The 25020-nt window shown below is 47.5% G+C and overlaps 1 protein-coding gene and 1 long non-coding RNA gene across 4 annotated transcripts in view; one reads left to right on the forward strand and one right to left on the reverse strand.

Moving 5' to 3' along the window:
* Positions 1-8614: 8614 nt before the first annotated feature.
* LOC142742918 (uncharacterized) lies at positions 8615-24696 on the reverse strand. The gene is made up of 3 exons (XR_012881459.1): positions 24468-24696; positions 10158-10327; positions 8615-9535 (listed from the first exon to the last, which is right to left on the reverse strand). It is a non-coding gene; the product is annotated as an uncharacterized LOC142742918 (long non-coding RNA).
* The window catches only part of PTP4A2 (protein tyrosine phosphatase 4A2), a 46486-nt gene continuing 45135 nt past the window's right edge, over positions 23670-25020 (forward strand). The window contains exon 1 of one of the 3 annotated variants that reach the window (XM_075853149.1): positions 23670-23733. Coding sequence is in view for 1 of the 3 variants with exons in the window: in XM_075853150.1 (XP_075709265.1) it covers positions 24892-24906 (15 nt within the window). In the remaining 2 variants the exon portion in view is untranslated. Of the gene's footprint in view, positions 23734-24541; positions 24907-25020 lie in introns of those variants that run through there. The other 2 variants (XM_075853150.1, XM_075853148.1) reach the window with 2 other exon arrangements.

Below are 25020 nucleotides of genomic sequence, written 5' to 3' on the forward strand. Positions count from 1 at the left end.
CCGCCATCAGGGGGGGTATTAGGGGTACTGATGTGAGAGGCCCGGCCAAACCTAATTGAAAGGGGGGCCCGGCAAACTGCCGCGACTTGCCTTTGGTAGAAAAAAAACAGGCCCCTGCAATGGGGCCCGTTTTTTCACCAAAAGAATGTCATGAGCTGCGGGCCCCCCTTTCAATTAGGTTTGGCCGGGCCTCTCACATCAGTACCCCTAATACCCCCCCTGATGGCGGCCCTGGGTAGCATGGGGGCCGTCAAACACCGTGCGACCGATCACGCGCACCCGCAAACTCCCGCGCATGCGCACCGGCGACCGCCTGGAACCGCGCACCGAATTTTGAGGCAGATTTTGACCTGCCCACACTATCTTGCCGCGTTTTTTGCCCACGGCGATTGAGGACAGCAGACAAAAAACACAGGGAAAAATGCATTTTCTGCCTCCCATTGATTTCGATGGGAGGTCAGAGGCGGAACCGCGGCAAGAAAGGACGTGCTGCTTTTTCTTTTTTCCGCGACTGGCTCCCATTGATTTCAGATTAAATCAATGGGAGGCGGTTTTGGAAGTTTTTTGGTGCTGATTCTGACGAAGTGTCCGAGTCAATATCAAGGCCCAAAAACTCTGTGAACTGGGCCTTATTGTTAGGGCTTATTCAGACGAACGTGTAATACGTCCGTGCAACGTGTGTGATTTTCATGCGCCTCGCACGGACCTATGTTACTCTATGGGGCCGTGCGGACTGTCAGTGATTTTCATGCAGCGTGTGTCCGTGTGTCCGCTGCGTAAAACTCACGACATGTCCGATATTTGTGCATTGTCCGCGCATCACGCACCCATTGAAGTCAATGGGTGCGTGAAAATCCCGCCCAGCACTTCCGCAGCCGTATAAACTATGAATGAAAACAGAAAAGCACCACGTGCTACAAACAGAGTGTCATAATGATGGCGGCTGCGCGAAAACCACGCAGCCGCGCATCATACACTGCTGACACACGGAGCTGTTATGGACCTTTTTCAAGCGCAAAACGCCACGTTTTTGCGCGCGCAAAAAGCACACGCTTGTGTAAATCCGGCCTTAGGGTAGGAACACACTAGGCATGAACGCTGCGGATTTTATGCAACACATTTTATTGTGGAAAATCCGCAGCGTATCACAGTCGCAGCAGAGTCGATGAGATTAGAACAAATCTCATCCACACGCTGCAAAAATAATGGACCTGCAGTGCGGCTTTTGGCTTTTTAAGCCGCAGCGTGTCAATGTATTCTGTGGGATCGCTGCTCCTCTGTTGCGGAAATGCTGCGGTTCTGCCGCAAAAATCACAAATGAGAAAAAAAAAAAAAGGCACTTTTTTAAATTTATAAAAAAGTTTAGACTTCCCCGGCCGTAGTCCTGGTGACGCGATCCTCTATTCTTAGCGCAGCTCGGCCTCCTGTCATGACGTTTCATCCCATGTGACTGCTGCAGGTCACATGGTCTACAGTGTCATCCCAGGAGGCGGGGCTACGTTCAGAAGAGAGAGATGCGTCACCAGGATTCGCAGCGGACATGCCTCACGAAACCTGCGTCACTATTTGGTGCGGTTTTGCTGGCAGAATTCCCTGCGGCTACCGGGGCGGATAAGCTGTGTAGTTTTACTCAGCATATCCGCCTAGTGTGTTCTTACCCTTATGATGTCGCTCCTGGAGCTGCTGCCGCTCTCTAAATAGGCAGTTTGTTCAGTAGAATTTGGAATTATTTTTTTTTGTGAACCAGCTTAAAAAAACACAAAACTTTTGTGTTAGGGCCTGTTCACATCACTGTTCGCTTCCGCTCCGGGGTTCCTTTTGAGGTTTCTGTCGGGTGAACCCCGCAACGGAAAGTGAAAGTGACAGCACAGCTTCCGTTTCCGTCACCATTGATCTCAATGGTGACGGAAACATCGCTAATGGTTTCCGTTCGTCACCATTCCGGCTGGTTTTCGGACGGAATCAATAGCGCAGTCGACTGCGCTAATGGTGATGGAAATGGAAGCTGTGCTATCACTTTCACTTTCCGTTGCGGGGTTCACCCGACAGAAACCTCAGAAGGAACCCCGGAGCGGAAGCGAACAGTGATGTGAACAGGCCCGAACACAAAAGTTTTGTATTTTTTTAAGCTGGTTCACAAAAAAAAATAATTCCAAATTCTACTGAACCAATTGCCTATTTAGAGACCGGCAGCAGCTCCAGGAGCGACATCATAAGGGACACACTAGGCGGATATGCTGAGTAAAACTACACAGCTTATCCCGGGAGCCGCAGGGAATTCTGCCAGCAAAACCGCACCAAATAGTGGCTCAGGTTTCGTGAGGCATGTCCGCTGCGGGAATCCTGCAGGGAAAAAAAAGTTTAGACTTGCCCCGGCCGTAGTCCTGGTGACGCATCTCTCTCTTCTGAACGTAGCCCCGCCTCCTGGGATGACGCTGTAGACCATGTGACCGCTGCAGCAGTCACATGGGATGAAACGTCATGACAGGAGGCGGGGCTGCGCTAAGAATAGAGGATCGCGTCACCAGGACTACGGCCGGGGCAAGTCTAAACTTTATCAATTTTTGCGGCAGAACCGCAGCATTTCCGCAACAGACGAGCGGCGATTCCACAGAATACATTGACACGCTGCGGCTTAAAAAGCCACACAGCAGGTCCATTATTTTTGCAGCGTGTGGATGAGATTTGTTCACATCTCATCCACTCTGCTGCGACTGTGATACGCTGCGGATTTTCCACAATAAAATGTGTTGCATAAAATACGCAGCGTTCATGCCTAGTGTGTTCCTACCCTAAGGCCGGATTCACACAAGCGTGTGCTTTTTGCATGCGCAAAAAACGTGGCGTTTTGCGCATGCAAAAGGTCCATAACAGCTCCGTGTGTCAGCAGCGTATGATGCGCGGCTGCGTGGTTTTCGCGCAGCCGCCATCATTATGACACTCTGTTTGTAGCACGTGGTGCTTTTCTGTTTTCATTCATAGTTTATACGGCTGTGGAAGTGCTGGGCGGGATTTTCACGCACCCATTGACTTCAATGGGTGCGTGATGTGCGAACAATGCACAAATATCGGACATGTCGTGAGTTTTACGCAGCGGACACACGGACACACGCTGCGTGAAAATCACTGACAGTCTGCACGACCCCATAGAGTAACATAGGTCCGTGCGAGGCGCGTGAAAATCACACACGTTGCACGGATGTATTACACGTTCGTCTGAATAAGCCCTAACAATAAGGTCCAGTTCAGAGTTTTTGGGCCTTGATATTGACTCGGACACTGCGTCAGAATCAGCACCAAACAACTTCCAAAACTGCCTCCCATTGATTTAATCTGAAATCAATGGGAGCCAGTCGCGGAAAAAAGAAAAAGCAGCACGTCCTTTCTTGCCGCGGTTCCGCCTCTGACCTCCCATCGAAATCAATGGGAGGCAGAAAATGCATTTTTCGCTGCGTTTTTTGTCTGCTGTCCTCAATCGCCGCGGGCAAAAAACGCAGCAAAAAACACAGCAAGATAGTGTGGGCAGGTCAAAATCTGCCTCAAAATTCTTTAAGGAATTTTGAGGCAGATTTTTTTTTGCCTGCAAAATACTCTGTGTGAACAGGGCCATACATAAACAGCACTTTGAGATAATTTACTCACCGTGTCAGACGAGATGCTCCCACTCCAGTACTCTTACGGCGATGTCTTCCAGGCGAGGTCTTCGGTCCAGACGTCCAGTCCTTCACCTCCAGCCAGGCTCCAGGTAAGTTTTGTCCATGTGTGTGCACGCGTCTGCGCTTCGTTCGCGGGTGCGCGCGCGGCCGATCGCCGGTGCGCGCGCGGCCGATCGCGGGTGCGCGCGCGGGCGGTCTCCAGTGCGGGCGTTCGTGGGTGCGCGCTCGCGAGTGCGCACGCGCGGGAGTTTCCTTGTGCGCGCGATCGGGTGCGCGCGCGCGGGCGGACGGTTTGACGGCCCCCCATGACGAGGGGAGGGGGCCCGCAGCAGCAGCAGCTCACGACATTCTTTTGGTGAAAAAAACGGGCCCCATTGCAGGGGCCCGTTTTTTCCTACCAAAAGAATGTCGCGGCAGTTGCCGGGCCCCCCTTTCAGTTAGGTTTGGCCGGGCCCCTCACACCACTACCCCTAATACCCCCCTGATGGCGGCCCTGCTCCCGGGTATGGCAATACCCTCAATGTGGCTGTTATCAGCTGCCTGTGCACTCAGCAGGGCCCAGAGGGGAAAGACTAGGGGGGATAAGCTGTGCGGAGTGCATCAGGGTAAGTAAAATTTAGGTAAATTATAAACCAAGGGATGTATGATAAATTTTAAAACACTCTTTCATACAGAGCTCTGGTTTTTCGGGACACGTGTCACATTGATATATTGTGTCATCCCTTATCGCCCTCTTATAGCAGACTTTGCACCTCTTTTGACTTTTTCCCTTCTAGCCAGTTTGGGGAACTTCTCCTGGAAAGTGTTGCCGCCCTGGTACGATGCGTGTGGCCCCGCTTCTTGGTCCCTAAAGATTAGGTTCTTGATAATCACCTCTTGAAATTCCAGGAAAGTTCCCCTCTGGCCTGCACATCGATGTAGCACGTACGCATTGTACAATGCCATCTGTATGATGTGCACGGCCAGCTTGTTATACCACACCGCATGGCGCTGTAGGGCTTCAGGATTTGATCTGATAAGTCCATCCCTCCCATGTACCTATTGTAGTCCAGGATGCAGTCTGGTTTGGGGGTGGCCTTTCCTTCATATATCCTAAACCTGCAGGTATACCCTGATGCACTCTCGCACAGCTTATACATCTTCACGCCATACCTTGCCCTCTTACCCGGCAGGTACTCGCGGAATTGAACCCTCCCTTTAAAATGTACCAGGGACTCATCAATAGAAATACACTTCTCGGGGGTGTATGCTTGGGAAAACCGGGCACTGAAACGGTCTAATAGGGGTCTCCGTTTATACAAACTGTCAAAACTGGGGTCATCTCGGGGTGGGCACGGCTCATTATCAGTATAATGTAAGAAGTGAAGTATTGCCTAATTTATTTATTTATTTAGGTTACAGTTCAGTTCTGAAGTTGCTTTGAGGGGCCCATATATTAGAAACCCCTATCAAACACCCCATTTTAGAAACTAGACCCCTCAAAGTATTCACAACAGCATTTAGAAAGTTTATGAACCCTTTAGGTGTTTCACAGAAATTTAGAGCAAAGTAGAGGTGAAATTTACATTTTTTTTTTGTCAGAAAATCCTTTTTATACCATTTTTTTTATAACACAAAAAGTTTTACCAGAGAAACGCAACTCAATATTTATTGCCCAGATTCTGCAGTTTTGAGAAATATCCCACATGTGGCCCTAGTGCAGTAATGGACTGAAGCGCCGGCCTCCGAAGCAAAGGAGAACCTAGTGGATTTTGAGGCCTCCTTTTTATTAGGCACCATGTCCGGTTTGAAGAGGTCTTGTGGTGCCAAAAGAGTGGAAAACCCCCAAAAGTGACCCCAATTTGGAAACTAGACCCCTTGAGGAATCCATTGTAGTTTTCTTGGGGTGCATGCAGCTTTTTGATCAGTTTTTATTCTATTTTTAAATGGCGTGGTGACTAAAAAACAGCAATTCTACTATTGTTTTTTTATTCTATTTTTTTTACAGCGTTCACCGTGCGCTATAAATGACATATTCACTTTATTCTGTGGGGCGATACGATTACGGCGATACCAGATGTTTATAGTTTTTTATGTCTTATGGCGTTTGCACAATAAAATACGTTTGGTAAAAAATCATTCACTTTTTGTGTTACCTTATTCTAAGAGCCAGAACTTTTTTATTTTTCAATCAATAAAGCCGTGCGAGGACTTATTTTTTGCGTAACGAACTGTAGTTTCAATCAGTACCATTTTTCGGTACATGCGACTTTTTGATCTCTTTTTATTCAATTTTTTGGGAGGTGAAGTGACCAAACAATTGTGATTGTGGTACGGTTTATTATTATTTTCTTTTACGGCGTTCACCGTGCGGGAAAAATAACAAAATAATTTTGTAGTTCAGGCCGTTACGGACGCGGCGATACCAATTATGTATAGTTTATTTGTTTGTTTATATATTTTTATTAATAATAAAGGACTGATAAGGGAAAAGGGGGGATTTTTACTTTTAATACTTTTATTTTCTTATTTTTACACATCTTTTTTTAACTTTTTTTTAACTTTATTACTTTGTCCCACTAGGGGACTTGAGGGCAGGAGGCCCTGATCGCTATTCTAATACACTGCACTACATGCGTAGTGCAGTGTATTAGAACTGTCAGCTACTCACTGACAGCAAGCATAGTGGGTCCTGACGTTGTCAGGACCCACTAGGCTTCCGTCTATGGCATAGCCGGACGCCATTGTTTGGTGTCCGGTTGCCATAGTCACCATCGCCTGCCGCTATCGTGTAGCAGGCCGGCGATGGCAGCTTAACCCCTAAAAAGCCGCGATCTCTATAGAACGCGGCTTTTAAGGGGTTAATCAGCGGGGACACAGCGATCGTTCGCGCTCCATGACCTAATAGTACGTCTCGGGAGTAACGGCCATTTCGGCCGTCCTCCCGACACATACAGGAGCTGTGACAGCTGCTGAACAAGACAGCAGCTGTCACAGCTCCTGTATGTGTCGGGAGGACGGCCGAAATGGCCGTTACTCCCGAGACGTACTATTAGGTCATGGAGCGCGAACGATACAGCTGCCATGACCTAATAGTACGTCCAGGAGCGGGAAGGGGTTAAAGGACTTGTTCTTTACGGGACTGGTTGTCGTTTTATTAGTACTATTATGGGGTACATGCAAATTTTTGATCACTTTTTATTCTATATATTGGGAGGGGTGGTGACCAAAAAATAGTGATTCTGGCATTGCTCTTCCTTTATTGTTTTTGCGGTGTTCACCGTACGGAAAAAACAACATTATAGTTTTATAGATTGCGTTGTTACAAACGCGGTGATACCAAATATGTGTACTTTTTTTAACGGTTTAATTTTTTTTCCTATAATAAAAGTCTTATTATAGGAAAAATAACATCTTATTTTTACACTTTTTTAAAACATTTTTATTAACTTTCTTTTTACACTTTTTTTTTTTTTACCTGCAGCTCTGATCGCTGCTAGAATACATTACATTACCTAGGTAGTGTAATGTATTCCAACGGTCAGTGTGACGTCACAGTTACTCTGACAGTAAGCCTATTAGGACCATACAAGGCAGACTCGGAGGCCGTTGTCTGGCCTCCGGATGCCATCACAACCATCGGCAACCCCCACAATTGCATGGGGGCTGCCGATGTGCTACAAACCCCCTAAATGCGACGATTGCAATTGATTGCTGCATTTAAGGGGTTAATTGCCGAAATCAGCGGAAATGAGCCGCTAATCAGCAACAGTGGAGTGTCAGCTGTCAGGGACAGCTGGCCTCCTGGTTCCCGATGCACACGGTCACCAACAGTGTGCATCGGGAACGACAGTGACTTCCTGTCACTCTGACAGGAAGCCTATCAGGAGGCTGGTCCTGATAGGCTTCCATACATGGCAGACACAGAGGCCATTGTTTGGCCTCTGGTCTTCATGCTAACCATCGGCAAACCTCGCAATTTCATTGGGAGATCTGCCGATGTGCTAGAAACCCATAAAATGCGGAGATTGCAATCGATTGCCGCATTTAAGGGGTTAATTGCCAAAATCAGCGGCAATGAGCCGCTAATCAGCAACAGTGGAGTGACAGCGGTCAGGGACGGCGGCAGTAAAATGGCAGAAAACATCACTTTGTGCCCCTATATAGACATTAGGCCCTGTTTATGCCCCTATATAGAAGTTAGGCCCCCAGTTTGTACCCCCATAACTTTAGTGCCCTCTGTAGATAGTGCCACACAGCCCCCCTTGCTGATAGTGCCTCACAGCCCCCTCCTCTCAGGTAGTGCCACACAGCGCCCCCTCCTAGGGAGTGCCACACAGCGCCCCCTCCTAGGGAGTGCCACAAAGCGCCCCCTCCTAGGGAGTGCCACACAGCGCCCCCTCCTAGGGAGTGCCACACAGCGCCCCCTCCTAGGGAGTGCCACACAGCGCCCCCTCCTAGGGAGTGCCACACAGCGCCCCCTCCTAGGGAGTGCCACACAGCGCCCCCTCCTAGGGAGTGCCACACAGTCCCCTCCTCCCAGGGAGTGCCACACAGTCCCCTCCTTCCAGGAAGTGCCACACAGCCCCCCTTCTTCGTAGTGCCACATAGCACCCCTTCCTGATAGTGCCACACAGCCCCCTCTCTGGTAGTGCCACACAGCCCACCTTCCTGGTAGTGCCACACAGCACCCCTGACTGTAGGTAGCGCCTTTGGGGCTCCCTCTGGGAGTGGAATCCCCAGTCAGAGCATTGCCGACACTCTAGCTGGGGATTCCGCTTCAGGAGAAGCCCCTGACGTCACTGTCCATATATGTCCAAGAGAAGGTGTATGGGCAGCACAGTAGAACAAAAACCTCCAGGGCATAAGGGTGCAAGCCTCCAGGGATCCGACTTGTAAATCCCCAATGGTATACAAATGTAAGGAGAAAGAGGCAGCACTCCAAGGTTCAAAAAATAGAAAGTTTATTCACCCATCAGTGAAAAAGGTGCAACGTTTCAGCTGCTCAATGCAGCCTTTGTCAAGCAATATAAAACAGACAGTTCAGTGCTTTTATACAACCCACAATGGGAGGAGTTACAAAACGGATTTAAACATTAAAGTACAAAATTTTAAGTTTAGAAGTGTATATCAAATCGACCATATAAGGTCCATCATCATAATGTAATGACATTTATAAAATTGTGTTTAGTGAACATCCAAGAAGGTGTTTTATTCAAATAAAGTGACATAGTGGCAGATCACACAAGATCTCCTGATTAGTCAAAATATTCTGCAGCTACGCAGACTCAGGTGAGAGAAATCAATGCACATGTGTGCTTTTTTTATGAATGAACATACAAACATTGGCACTCACCCAAACAAAGGTACATAACATGGGACGTGTAGTGCGCCAAGTTCAAAAATCTACGGCGTCCATGCATTTCAACTGCGCATGCTCAGCACTAAATCACGTCATAAAAATATCACGTGAGCGGCTGTCAAAACAGCCCCATGTTAGCGTCTTAGCAACCACGCATGCGTATAAGAATGCCGGAGAGAAAACAAAGTACAGGCATCAAGTGTATAGATCCCAGACCCCAGCGTAAGTCTATTGAAATCAAAGAGTCCTATTTAACCCGATCAATATCACCAATATAGGTGGCATGGTCCGAAATCATGACAAATATGATTGTGGATAAAACCACGTCATAGTGTCTAGATACAAAAGGGTTCTAAGGATCTCAAAGAAAATAGAGCAATTCAGGCGATATATATCAATGGGGGTCATGTGTAGTAATAAAGTACAATAATATTATACAGTATCTACATCCACAAAGAAAAAAGCACTCTAAACGTCCATGTGTCCCCCGGCTTGGGTCAGCATCCAGAGAAGAGATTCAGTTATTTATAAATCAGACCTGAAAAATAAAAAAATAATAATGAATTATCCAAACTTACAAAAAACTCTAAATCCCAGAAAAAATATGTGCGATCTAAACATAAAATAAATATAAAATGTGTGTATATAAAATGTGTGTATATATATATATATATATATATATAGATACCCCTCATAAAAATAGAAAATAAAATAATTAAATTAACTCTTCCTACATAAGGATCCAGTAGCAGTATGGGAAAATATCACAATCCACAGTATCCTAAACCAAAAGAAATCTATGAAAATGCTTTTAAATTATACTCAAAGTTGAGTCCCTTAGGTTGCAGCATATCAAGTCTACTAATCCACTCCACTTCTTTCCTTTTTAATACTTTCTCCCTATCACCACCCCTTCTAAGAGGGGGTACATGAACTATGATAAGAAAGCGAAGCTGGTTAACCCTATGTTGGGCTTCACAGAAATGTCTGGGGATAGATAATTCAGTCTTATTTGTATTGATCGTAGATTTGTGTGTATTGAGTCTAATCCTACACTCCGTAGTAGTCTCACCCACATATAACAGTTTGCATGGACATATAAGAACATAGATCACAAAGCTTGATCTACAGGTTAAAAAATGTCTTATTTTATGTCTTACCGGTGTTTGGGTGTGTAAAGGAATCTCCCTTAATCATTAGACCACAATTCACACAATTTAAGCATGGATAACAACGACATCGTGAGATACGATCTTGGCTAGCCAAACTCCCACTGTCTCTAGGACCTATATAAGTTTTTACTAGTCTATCTTTCAAGTTAGACGATCTCCTGTAAGAAAATAGAGGGGGGGATTTAAATTCTGGAATATCGTAAAAATTCCCCAATATAGGCGAATGTCTCCTAACCACCTGCATAATTTTGGGACTGTTTGTGTCATAAGTGGTGACACAAGGGATACGTTTTTTATTCTTAGAACCTCTAATATCTTTAGAGTGATCCCTTTGACTCTCGTTAGTTCTAACTCAGGCAATATGGGACCCGACAAGTCTATCCGGGTAACCCCTAGATCGAAATTTCTTTCCCATCTCGTCTAATCGACCAATCATAGTTGATTCATCGTCCACTATCCTCCTAATCCTCAGCATCTGACTAAATGGGGGGAGGGGCTCGTGACGAAGGGCAGCACGGGCCCCCTCATGCCGCAGACCCTGTGGCAACCGCTATGGCTGCTACAGCAGTAGTTACACCGCCTCCTAGACAGGGACTCCCTCTAGAAGCAGAATCCCCGGAGAGACTCTGGCCGGGGATTCCACTCCTGGAGGAGCCGTGATGGCAGCGTCAGCCCCCGGCAGCCAAGTGGGCCCCCCCAAGGGCACTTGCCCGGGTTCGCCGGTGCTTACACCAGCCCTGATCCAGACACTGCAGTTTGACGCACAGCATGGTAACACAACCCATCAAAGTGACACCTATTGATTTTATACACCGCAAAATCAACAACATTTGAAACCCTAAAAAAAAAAAAAAAATGAGGTTTACTGGATGTTTAAACTCCAGACTCTACGACCCCAGGGCCTGAATGAGATATCCAAAACTATTATTTGAATCCCCATCAGGTACTAACGCCAAAGTTTTCGTATCATCTACTAGCCCAATGGCTACGAGCTGTAAAATCCATCTACTTTCCAACATTAACATTTCCCCCTTCTAGGAGAAGCGATACTCGGAACAGCATGGAGTGTATGCTCCTTTCCCTCCCTGAATAAGTGTTACCTCCTGTACACATTTATAGATACAATCACAACTTCTTACACACCATTCTGAGAGTATGCCTGGCGTTTTGGGTGGCTTTCCAAAATGAGCTGTCTTGTACGTGGGGAGGGACACTATTTCTGGCCCTTGTGTGTGGCATTGTTTGGCAATTTTCCCCTCTGTGTCCTCTGTCTCTGATTCTTGGTTGTCTGGTGGGCAGGGCCTGATGGCCGCCATGTCTCAAATGCACTGCACACAGGGAGAAGGGGAACCTGCTTTCCTGTCTCTGTCTGTCACATGTATGGGGGCTGCAGCAGCATAGAGGAAATTGTTCAGCATTTGTGAGTAGTGTGGTTGGGGGTCCAGCACTGGGATGAGATTTACATCTTATCAGCAGCATCTCTGTGTGTTTTTCTCTGCTGCTGCTTCCGCCCTCTGCTCGCCCCTCCCCTTCATAGACTTAGGCCCCATGCACACGACAGCAAAAAAACCTCAGTTTTTGCGGACCGCAATTGCGGTCCGCAAAAACGGAGCCATTCACTTTCATTGAACACTGACACCTTTCCGTAGCACTACGGAAGGGTGTCAGTGCCGTGGAAATGTTCCGGGAATTATGGAACATGTCCGTTCTTTCGCATTTTGCGGGCCGTGCTCCCATACTTTGTATGGGAGCACGGCCCGAAAATGCGGCTGTCAGTCAGCGGCCGGCCGTGCCCGCAATCGCGGGCCGTGATTGTGGGCACGGTCGTGTGCATGGGGCCTTACATGCAGCGTGTCTTGCTGAGCCACACTACTCCTGCTCCCCCCATCCCCATAGAAAGTGATGGCGTTTACATGAGTGAAACAGCTGAATTTTGGCAGTGGGTGAAACTAATACAAACCCCAGACCTGACCCCCTAAACTAATGCAGACCCCAGACAAAGCCCCCTAAATACAGACCCCATAAACTAATACAGACCCCTAAATACAGACCCCAGCCCTGACACCCTAAAAAAATAATCACCCCAGACCAGACCCCCTAAACTAATACAAACCCCAGACCAGACTCCTAAATACAGACCCCAGACCCGACCCCCTAATACAGACCCCAGATCAGGCCCCCTAAATACAGACCCCACACCTGACTGCCTAAACTAATACATGCCCCAGACCAGGCCCCCTAAATACAGACCCCAGACCTGACCCCCTAAATACAGACCCCAGACCTCACTCCCTAAACTAATACATACCCAGACCAGGCCCCCCAAATACAGACCCATAAACTAATACAGATCCCAGACCAGACCCCTAAATACAGACCCCAGACCTGACCCCCTAAACTAATACATACCCCAGACTAGGCCCCCTAAATACATACCTCAAACTAATACATACCCCATACCTGACTCTCTAAATGAATCCAGAATCCAGACCCCCATAAACAAATACAGAGCCCAGACCCCCTAAATATACAGACCCCAGACCAGACCCCTAAATACAGACCCCAGACCAGACCCCTAAATATACAGACCCCAGACCTCCTAAATACAGAACCCTAAATACAGACCCCAGACCCCTTAAACAAATACAGTCCCCCTAAATACACACCCCTTAAACTAATACAGACTCCAGACCTCCTAAATACAGACCCCAGAGCCCTTGAATACAGACCCCAGACCAGACCCACTAAACTAATACTGACCCCAGACAACCTAAATACAGACCCCTTAAACTAATACAGACCCCCTAAATACAGACCCCTTAAACTAATACAGACCCCAGATCAGACCCCCTAAATACAGACCCCAGACCAGACCAGCTAAATACAGACCCCGGACCAAACCACCAAAATGAAGACCCCCTAAATACAGACCCCCTAAACAAATCCATGACCCCCTTATACTTACCTCGCAGATCACCTCACCTCACAGTCTTCTCTCTTGCTGCTGTTGTAGGACCTGCGGTTATGTGACCAGCAGATCTCTAATCAGTAACAAGAAATGCAGACATAAGGTGATGTGACCTTTATGTCTGCAGGTCCTTTACAGGACATACACAATGCTGTTTTGTATAGTTTTTTTCCCCGTGATTCACGGCAAAATCGTGGCAAAAACGCATTGTACTTGGGGCCGCCCAAAATACCCAATGATAATCTGCCATTGACTGTGTCCCCCCCCCACACACACACACACACACACACACACACACCGTGCCCCCTGTAGATAGTAACCACCATAGAGCCTCTGTAGATAGTGCCCCACATACAGCCCTCTGTAGACAGTGCCCACATATGGACTCCAGAGCTGCAAGGCAATAGTGGTAACCACTGAGCATACCGTGCTGCCCTACATATAGCTTCCCCTATAGATAGTGCTCCACATATAGCCCCCCAGTAGATAGTGCCCCACAGGTAACCCACTCCTGTATATAGTGTCCCACATATAGCCCACCACTGTAGATAGTGCCCTACAAATAGCTCCCTCTATAGATAGTGCTCCACATATAGCCCACCCCTGTATATAGTGCCCACATATAGCCCACCCCTGTAGATAGAGCCCCCACTGTAGATAATGCCACTCACAGTTTTAGTAGAAAAAAACAAAAAAACTTGACATACTCACCCTGATCCCGTTCCCGCGTCGCCGTGCCGCCCGGCCCATAAATGTTAGAGACTCAGCGGCGCAGGCCCCGTGGTAGCGTCGCTACCTCTGTAGCAGCCATAACGGCTGCTAGCGGCGCCACCGGGCATATGAGAGGGGAGCGTGTAGGCGGGCGGCAGGGGCTCCCTCATGCCGAGGGCCCCGTAGCGGCCGCTACGGCTGCTACAGCGGTAGTTACACCACTGACGTCAACTGAAATCATACCCTGCATCTTCTACAGAAGTCCTAGGGCATCCAGGACAGAACCTGAAAATTGGCGTAACTGCATTGATAAATATGCCTCAATATGTTTTCATGATGGCATGAATAATACACTTTAGGTGACTGCTTGTCTTTACTGGGGGCATTTAGTTCCTTGCAGCTCACCCATGTTATATGGGCAACTGGTACTCTGGCAAAATACAAGTCCCAGCATGCCAATGGCTTTTTAAATATGCTTAAAGAGGCTCTGTCACCAGATTTTGCAACCCCTATCTGCTATTGCAGCAGATAGGCGCTGCAATGTAGATTACAGTAACGTTTTTATATTTAAAAAACGAGCATTTTTGGCCAAGTTATGACCATTTTTGTAGTTATGCAAATGAGGCTTGCAAAAGTCCAAGTGGGTGTGTTTAAAAGTAAAAGTCCAAGTGGGCGTGTATTATGTGCGTACATCGGGGCGTTTTTAATACTTTTACTAGATGGGCGCTCTGATGAGAAGTATCATCCACTTCTCTTCAGAACGCCCAGCTTCTGGCAGTGCAGACACAGCCGTGTTCTCGAGAGATCACGCTGTGACGTCACTCACAGGTCCTGCATCGTGTCAGACGAGCGAGGACACCGGCACCAGAGGCTTCAGTTGATTCTGCAGCAGCATCAGCGTTTGCAGGTAAGTAGCTACATCGACTTACCTGCTATTTTTTTTTAAAGTGTAATAGAAGTGTGTGGCTGTATCTGCGGGGGGGGGGGGGGGGGACGACTTTGTCTACACGGGGGGTGTCTATGTACAGGGGGACTATATCTACAGGGCTGGGCTATATACAGGGGGGCTATATACAGGGGGACTATATCTACAGGGCTGGGCTATATACAGGGGGACTATATCTACAGGGCTGGGCTATATACAGGGGGACTATATCTACAGGGCTGGGCTGTCTATAGAGCACCATATACAGGGGTGGGCTATATCTACAGGGGGCTCTGTAGATATGGTCTCCCTGTAGATATGGTCCCCCTGTAGATATAGCCCACCCCTGTATATAGTGCTCCACATATAGTCCACCCCTGTATATAGTGTTTCACAGATAGCCCACCCCTGTATATAGCCCCCCCTTGTACATATAGTCCACCCCTGTATATAGTGCTCCACTAGATAGTCCACCCCTGTATATAGTGCTCCACAGATAGCCCACCCTACAGGGGTGGGCTATCTGTGGAGCACTATATACAGGGGTGGACTATCTAGTGGAGCACTATATACAGGGGTGGACTATATGTACAAGGGGGGGCTATATACAGGGGTGGGCTATCTGTAGAGCACTATAGGGGTAGTTATTTGTGGGACACTATACACAGGGGTGGTCTATATGGGGGCACTATCTACAGGGGGCTCTATGGCAGGCACTATCTAGAGGGGGCACAGTGTGTGTGTGTGTGTGTGTGTGTGTGTGTGTGTGTGTGTGTGTGGGACATGGTGTATGGTGCTATTATAATTAGAGGTGCAGTGTATAGCGCTATTATATTTAGGGGCGTAGTGTTCGGTATAATGAGAACTTTATCTTTATTTATAGGTGCAGAAATGTTGGAAAAGTGAGAAGCTGAAGAAATCTGAGAGGCAAACTGCAGAAATGGGCTGTGACCGGGAGAATACATCATAGAGGTCTGGACCGGATGGAGAGAAAGAACTAGAATCTGAGACGTCACCGGTGAGTCACTTAATGTAAATGTTTATTCTGCCTCTAATCAGTAATGTAGTCACTGTATGATCTGCAGCGAGATGATGGGTGATATGATAGGATTTATTTTTTGTGAAACGGCATCTCCCAGCATATCCTTACCACTGTTCGGGCCATGCTGGGAGCTGTAGTTTTACACACCTATACAGCAGGGGTTGCACTAAATTGAGCTGTATTTGTACTGGTGTTGTATATATGTAGTGAGCTTGGTTCTGGTGTTGTGTATAGAACCATATTGCTTGTGAAATGTACAAATATTTTTATGCTCGCGTTACATAAAAAGAAATGACACGTCGATTGGTAGAGAAAACAAACACGGCGAAGGGGAAGGAGATGTCGGGAAAGAGGTTGGGGGGGGGTTGGCACCAAACTGAATCTTTGCCCCGGGTGCTGGAGAACCTAGCTACGCCTCTGCCCTCTCCATATAAATTAACGGGCAAATGGACTGGTCCCTGTGCCAGAAGCCTGTTAATTTAAGGGCTAAATTTGATGGGACTGCACGCTACTGCCATTGGCAACATTGGACTGTCACATTGACATCCCAATCCTGTACTGTGACAAGGAACTGAAATCACATTGTTTATAGGCATCAAGTGCTCAGGCACTAATACGTTGCTGTCAGCCAGGACGTACGTTACCCTAAACATAAAATAATCACCCCCCCCCCCTCCACCAATTTTAGTCTGTTCTTCTCTGGACCTATCTGCTTTTGTGACTTTGCTTAAAAATTTCTGTATTTGGATGCTTATGATCCATGTGCAGATGCTGCGTCTACACATTTAGGGTGCAGTCGCACGCAGTAGATTTTGTTGCTGAAATTTTCTGCAGTTCCATTCATCTGTATGTGGTTATTTCTGCTGCAGTTTGTGTATTTCTGAAAGTTCAATTCAGATGAATGGAACTGATTTTCAGTCACAAAAAAATTTCTGCAACAAAATCTGCCTGGTGTGAATCCACCATTGGGGTAGGAACACACAGGGCAGATACGCTGCGCAAAAGTAAACAGCGTATTCGCCCTGGAAACCACGTGGAATTTCGCCTGAAAACTGCACCAAATTGTGGTGCAGTATTTCAAGCCGAATGTTCGCTGCGGAAATACTATAGAAAAAAAACTGTTTTACCACCCCGGTGTTGTCATGGCGACGCGTCCCTTCTGAGCACAGCCTGGCCCCTTGGAATGATGCTGTAGTCCATGTGATTGCTGCAGCCTTTGATTGGTTGCAGCAGTCACATGGGCTGAAACATCATCCCAGGAAGCCGGGCTGCGCTTAGAAAAGAGGATTGCGTCGCTATGACTACGGCAGGGGGTAAGTATAAGCTTTTTTTATTAATTTTCAATTTAAAAAAATTCTCATTTACGATCTTGTGGCGGAATCGCAGCGTTTCCCCCGCAAAAGTCGCTAAACATGGCGCTTTGCTGTGGGTTTTACCTCCCCATTGAATTCAATGTGGAAAACCCACAATAGAAGAAGCCGCCATTCCGCAGCATAAATAAACATGCTGCGAATTAAAAGACCGCACTACAGGTCAATTTATGAACGTTTCTCAGCAGATTTTATCCGCTGTGTGTGGATGAAGTTTATTCAAATCCCATCCACACTGCTGCTACTGTACTATGCTGCGCATTTTCTACAATTAAATCCATTGCAGAAAACCTGCGGTGTATATACGCTGCGTGTGTCCCTACCCTTAAAGCTAAAATAGGGTTTTTGTTTTGGCGCTATAGCGATACGTTAACAATGTACACATATTTGACATTGGCGAATTAGAGGATTCATATTTGGGTTAAGTATTATTCATTAAATCTTTAGGCTTTCTTCACACACATTCAAACCATCAAAGCACGCTTCTAAAAATGCCAGCGTTATTAAAATGTCAATTTGTTATTGCTTTTTAGTGGCGTTTTTCATTTTGTGTCATTTTGTACATGCCTGTGTCATTGCCAAAGTCGCCGCTTAGCCCCAGCCTAAAACATGTACCCATGTTTCCATAACAAAGACCTACCAAATTATTTGATATCTGCTCAAATTTTAAATAATAAGAAAGCCCGAAGCGTCCAGCAAAAAAACAAACAAAACATATTGGGGTAGACGAAGTAACAAAAAGACGACATAGAATTGTCAGGGAATCTGCGGCAGAAATCCGATGCTGATCCTCGTATTTCTGCTGCAGTTTTGCATTGAAAACTTTTTTGCATGCAGATTTGCTCCATTGAATGGGACTAATCCACGTGTGGCTAACCGATGCAGTTTTCGGGCGGAATACGATACAGAAACTGCTTTTAAGATGTGGCATCTCATTTATTTTTCTTTCATCGAGGCAGTTTTAAATCCACCCACTGAAAAATACGCCCCATAAAATCAACAGGCAGTTTCGTATTGCATTTTTGCCATGTGAAGAAGGGGTGATTTCAAGTGTCAGATAAAATGTAGAAATTTCGGCGATTGTCACATTCATCTGAATACGGCTTGCAAAAAGTCATGTGCTTGCTGCGGAAACAAAACCATTAAGATGAATGGAACGGATTTTCAGTCGCTGATATTTCTGCAACAAAATGTCTACCACATGTAAATATACCCTTAGGCTGGGTTCACACATTGCAGTCAATCTGCATTTTTTGCCACAATTTTGTAAAAATTGCTGCAAAAAACATGTTTTGACTGCAACAATTGAGTCAGTCAGCGGCCGGCCGTGCCCGCAATCCGTGATTGCGGGCACGGTCGTGTGCATGGGGCCTTAAGGTGCCCATACAGATTAGTTGAAACTTAGCCAAAGATCTAATGTGTATGGAGACCTCCCAGATATCAGGAGGAAGCTCCGTACCAGGCAGTTTTGAACCTACAGGACCAGACACAGCTTAGCCATTTTTAGCACGCGTTAGTTAAACTGCTTTAACTTTTTTATTTGTTCGGCTAGCGACGTGATTTTTGCAAGGTACTTTTCCTAGACAATGCAGATTTCTTTTTTCATCATTTTTATACACGTCCTTTTTGATATTTTAGAATTTTCAGGCTTATACTTTCAAAACAATAGTAAGAAAATATGCTTTTTTACTTTTTTAGCCATTTTTTCTGGTAATAATATAGCACTACCCTAATATAGACTTTTCATTTGTCATTGTCATCGTCATTGTCTACCGTAGATTTTGATCTATTATATATCTATTTTGGCGTAAGAAACGTTTTTTTTGGGTGGGTATCTTATCTCTATTTATTATTTGATTTATTTTTCCTTTTTTTTTTTATGATTATGGTTTTCCCCTCGAAGGTCAAAAAAGACCTTTAAGGGACTTTATGTTTTTTCTATTACTCCATGTTTTTCCACTGTAAGGCTATGTTCACACGCTTACTAAAAAAAAAGTCAGAAAATAGGGAAAACAGCTACTGATTTTCAGAAGTTTTTTAAGCAAACTCGCGTTTTTCACTGCGTTTTTTACGGCCGTTTTTGGAGCTGTTTTTCTACTCTATGAAAAACGGCTCCAAAAACGGCTCAAGCAGTGACATGCACTTCTTTTTCGTGGGTGTCTGTTTACGCGCCATTTAAAAAAAAAAATGAGGTGTAAAAAAAACACCCCGTCGGAACAGAACGCCGTATTTTCCATTGAAATCAATCGGCAGATGTTTGGAGGCATCCTGCTTCCGATTTTTCAGCCGTTCTTCGGGACGATTACGGCCCGAATAGCGACCGAAAACAGGTCGTGTGCACATACCTTAATTGGTGCTGCATATCAGCCCCATTTAAAGGGGAAATCAGGCCTCTTGTAGTAACTATTGTCACGGATAGGGGTGTGCTGGGTTTAGACAAATCCAGCAGAAGCCTTCCACTAGCAGCATCCTGGCGATAATGTGACTAGTCACATGATCAGCGTAACCAATAGAGGCGGCGGCGGTGGCGCTGCCATTATTCTATGCACAGCGCTCAATGTAAGTGAAACCGGAGAGGAGTGAAGCAGTGAAAAATGCTTCTATCTTCTCTCCAGGGTCCCGGGCAATCTCTGACTACCGGACGCCGAACATTTATCTTCCTCATAGCTTAGGCAGCCAGCTAAAGCCAGCACCGTAGATATACTAAGGCACAGTTTTTAAGTACCTGGATCGCCCACTGTATATATACAGTGGGCGGTCCTGAACCAGTTAGGGTATGTTCACACAGAGTGTTTTCGGCCGTTTTTCGGGCCGTAAATCGCCGAAAAATCGTAAGCAGGACGCCTCCAAACATCTGCCCATTGAAATCAATTGGAAAAACGGCCTTCTGTTCCGACAGGCCGTTTTTTTACGCGGCTGTTTTGAAAAACGGCCGTGTAAAAAAACGGCCGCGAAAAAGAAGTGCAGGTCACTTCTTGGGACGTTTTTGGAGGCGTTTTTCATATACTCTATTGAAAACAGCTCCAAAAACGACCGTAAGAAACGCAGCGAAAATCGCGAGTGGCTTCCAAAATGTCTGAAAATCAGGAGCCGTTTTCCCTTGAAAACAGCTCCGTATTTTCAGATGTTTTTAGTCTAGTGTGTGAACATACCTTAATGTGTATGGCCACATTTACAGCGATCAGAGCGGTGTCTTGTAACGAGCCATGCCCCTGTGTGATCATCACATGACAGGGACAGATTTTTATCCACTGTAAATAATCAATAAAGATTCCTATCAAATGACAGTAGGCTGAGATTTTGTAAACCGTGAGAAATGAATACATAAAGTGTAATGGCAGGAAGGAGGTGAAGGGAAAGTGAGCCCTAATCTACCCACCGCCCTGTCCCTGCCTACTTGCAACAACCCGCGCTAGGCGACGGGGTACAACTGGGCGGCGGTCCCTACGCTGTCTAAGTGCACGGGAGAACAAACAGGGAACACGCAAGGGAAGGGGCAGTAGCCCACGGAACACCGTGAGGAAACGGAGCGGTGAACGAATAGTCAGGACCAGGATGAAGTGGAGTATACCAACGTGAGCACGGAGAAGGAAGCAAGCCAGGGGCAAAGCGAAGCAGGTTAAGCGGAACTGCAGCAAGGCAGAAGCACGGCAGAAGCAGGCTGGAGCAAGCAGCAGTGAGGCCAGGAATCCAGAAGAATTACAAGCACTGAGGAAGAGAACACGGCAGGTAATAAAGGACAGGGGGCGGAGCTAACTCCGACTGACAAGGCCGCGATAGGCTCTCCCACTCCTGAGCCTGCCACCCTGGTTGGTGGGAGACGGTGTCAGTCGAACAGGTCTGGCCTCAGGTGTGGATTTATTAATCCCAGGAGTATACCTATACGTAGTACCTGGCAGATCCCTAACATAAAGTATATTTGAAAACTGTATAACTTTTAATCATACAAAAGACATAGTTGCCAACAGTCCAGAATTGGCCGGGACTGTCCTGAATTTACAGGGACAATCCCAGCAAATGACTTTCCGGAAGTGTCCGGGCAACTGCCATATTCATTTGAATCTGCGTCCTGCATCCGGGTACTACGGTATCTACAGGGGGCTGTGTGGCACTATCTACAAAGGGAGGAGTGTAGCACTATCTATAAAGAGGGGAGTGGGTGGCACTACAGGGGGACAGTGTGGCACTATCTACAAGAGGGCTGAGCGGCACTATCTACGGAGAGCACTGTAGCACTAAAAAGGGTGTGGCTGGTACTATCTACAGAGGGCACTAAAAAGGGCATTATCTACAGAGAGCACTGTGGCACTATCTACAGGGGGCACTGTGGCATTATGTACAGGAAGCAGTGTGTGGCACTATCTACTGGGGGCCGTGTGGAGCACCATCTACAAGGGGCACTGAGTGCGGCACTATCTACGCTGGTTTTTAGGCTACCAGCATACCTCCCAACTTTTGAATTTGGAAAAGAGGGACATTTTAAGCCACGCCCCCTAACCACGCCCAATATCCCGCATTAACACATCAAATCACGGCCAGATCCTTCTGCAAATAACACGCTCACATTGTCACTGCGGATCTCTAGACGGTCTGGATATCACAGATATTATGGATCCGGTTATATCGTCTTTGTGTTACTTTTCCTATCTTGGGTATAACATTTGCTCATCACGGCGGCAGCAGCTGCAGGACAAACCAAAAGGCTGAGAACAATGAAAGTCAAGAGGGAGACCCTGTGGTTGATGACTTTTCAATTGACAGGTAGCAGAGTTACATGATAGGGATTTTTTTTTTTCCAGTTGTGTAACTCTGTTACCGGTCAATTGAAAAATCATCCACCAGAGCCCCCTTGTAGATAGCGCCACACACAGCCCCCTGTAGATAGCTCCACACACAGCCCCCCTGTAGATAGTGTCAGACACAGCCCCCCTGTAGATAGCTCCAGACAAAGCCCCCTGTACATAGCGTCAGATACAGCCCCCCTGTAGATAGCACCACACACAGCCCCCCTGTACATAGCGCCAGACACAGCCCCCCTGTACATAGCGCCAGATACAGCCCCCCTGTACATAGCTCCAGACACAGCCCCCTGTACATAGCGTCAGATACAGCCCCCCTGTAGATAGCGCCACACACAGCCCCCTGTACATAGCGCCAGATACAGCCCCCCTGTACATAGCGCCAGATACAGCCCCCCTGTACATAACACCACACACAGCCCCCCTGTATATAGCGCCAGATACAGCCCCCCTGTACATAGCTCCACACACAGCCCCCTGTACATAGCTCCACACACAGCCCCCTGTACATAGCTCCACACACAGCCCCCTGTAGATAGCTCCAGATACAGCCCCCCTGTAGATAGCTCCAGATACAGCCCCCCTGTAGATAGCTCCAGACACAGCCCCCCTGTAGATAGCTCCAGACACAACCCCCCTGTAGATAGCTCCAGACACAACCCCCTTGTAGATAGCGCCACACACAGCCCCCCTGTACATTGCGCCACACAGCCCCCCCTGTACATAGCGCCAGATAAAGCCCCCCTGTAGATAGCTCCACACACAGCCCCCCTGTAGATTGCTCCACACACAGCCCCCTGTAGATAGCGCCACACACAGCCCCCTGTACATAGCGCCAGATACAGCTCCCCTGTAGATAGCTACACACACAGCCCCCCTGTAGATAGCGCCACACACAGCCCCCCTGTAGATAGCACCAGATACAGCCCCCATGTACATAGCGCCACACACAGCCCCCCTGTAGATCGCACCAGATACAGCCCCCATGTACATAGCGCCACACACAGCCACCCTGTAGATAGCGCCACACACAGCACCCCAGTAGATAGCTCCACACAGACCCCCTGTACATAGTGCCAGACACAACCCCCCTGTAGGTAGCGCCACACACAGCCCCCCTGTAGATAGCTCCACACACTGCCCCCAGTAGATAGCTCCACACACTGCCCCCCAGTAGATAGCTCCACACACAGCCCCCCTGTACATAGCGCCAGATACAGCCCCCCTGTACATAGCTCCAGATACAGCCCCCCTGTAGATAGCTCCACACACTGCCCCCAGTAGATAGCTCCACACACTGCCCCCCAGTAGATAGCTCCACACACTGCCCCCCTGTACATAGCGTCAGATACAGCTCCCCTGTACATAGCGCCAGATACTGCTCCCCTGTACAAAGCTCCACACACAGCCCCCCGTAGGTAGCGCAACACAACCCCCTTATACTTTGTGCCACATTGCCGCCAGAGCGGAGAGCGGTAGAGGTAGCCGGCCCTACTGACGTCACTCACCGTCAGAAGAAGGCAGGAGTCTTGCAGCGGTGTTCTCACTGGTGTCGATGCTGGCCCGGGAGTGGACCAGTCCAGTCACCTGACCGTGAGGTCAGATGACTGGTCAGGTGACTGTACTGGTCCACTCCCGTGCCGGCATCGATCCCAGTGAGAACACCGCCGCAAGACTCCTGCCTTCTTCTGATTGCTGTTGCAGTCAGCAGCGATCAGCTGTTTTGATGCAGCGCCCAGCGGGACAGTGGTGAGAAATCGGGACTGTCCCGCCGGATCCGGGGCGGTTGGGAGGTATGGCTACCAGTAGTGGTCAGCACATATCGCCTAGCCCTAGTGATAAAGTAAACAACCAGATAACTAGAGAGAGATACTGGCCACCATAGTAGTTATCAAACAAACTACTGCAGAAATGTTTGTTCCTTTATTTGTATGCAGAAATTCTAGGAAGAAAGCCACGCTGTATTAGCCACACCCACCCGATAAGCCACACCCCACAAGACACACCTGCCAGCTAAGCCACACCCTCAGTATCCCTGGAAAAAAAAATTGTTGCCAACTATGCAAAGAATAGACTTTATTGGGGGAAACTAGAATATTGCTTTAAATGACTACATGGCTACAGCTCATCTTTTCACCCAAGGGTCAAATTTTGCCGAGTCATTCTTATTAACTACCGATATAATATGCATGACCAACAGTCATGCGGAATATTCCTCTGGATGCAGGCATACGAGCTTCACTGGCCCCACCATAGCTCCTGTAATGGCCTAGTGACGGTCACTATGTCTAGTGACGAACAGCTATTGCTACCGAACACATCAAATCTTCCCGGTAGCGGAGGGGGTTAATGGACATAATGTATTCTATCACAATTTCCAGTATCAGTCACGTCATTACCAACAGACGGAAAAAGAGGTTTACAACAAAGTCATTCAGAAAGTATCGGAAATTACGTCACAGTATCGGTAACAAATTGATCACGTGAGTGAGGCGTCTACGTCATCAGGTTCTTCCGTGGGTTATTGGCTGTCATCTTCGCGCTTTGCGCTCACGCTGTAGCACCTGACTCGCTGGTTGTTGGGGCTGCTGTTGATTGGCTGAAGCGCACCTTCTCCTTGTACTGACAATCACCGCCCACTCATCTCGCTCAAAACGTACATGGATCTTAAAGCGCTTTCCATTGGTTGTAAAGAGGGAATGTAAATAGACCCTGCTCTGCCTCTTCAGAGCTCTGCCAATTAAGAGTCGCTCTGACGCCCCTTCTTCCTGGCTCTCAGTTGGTTTAGCCTGGTTTATGGGCGGAGCGGGTTACTTCGTTGTGTCAGAGGTGTCATAGCGGCCGGAACCGTCAGAAGAGGAGTGGGAGATTGGAGATTATAGCGGCCCGATTGATAGCCGGACTTCAATGAACAGCTCGCCTGTAAGTATCTGAGTCTGCTCTGTAGTGTACGAGCCTGTAGATCTCCGTTGTGGGTACTGGGCATCGCTCTCTGGGTGCGAGAACTGGGCTCAAGTGGAAGCTCTGGGTACGGGC

Source organism: Rhinoderma darwinii, chromosome 2 (genome assembly GCF_050947455.1).
Source record: "Rhinoderma darwinii isolate aRhiDar2 chromosome 2, aRhiDar2.hap1, whole genome shotgun sequence".
NCBI classification, from domain to species: Eukaryota; Metazoa; Chordata; class Amphibia; order Anura; family Rhinodermatidae; genus Rhinoderma; species Rhinoderma darwinii.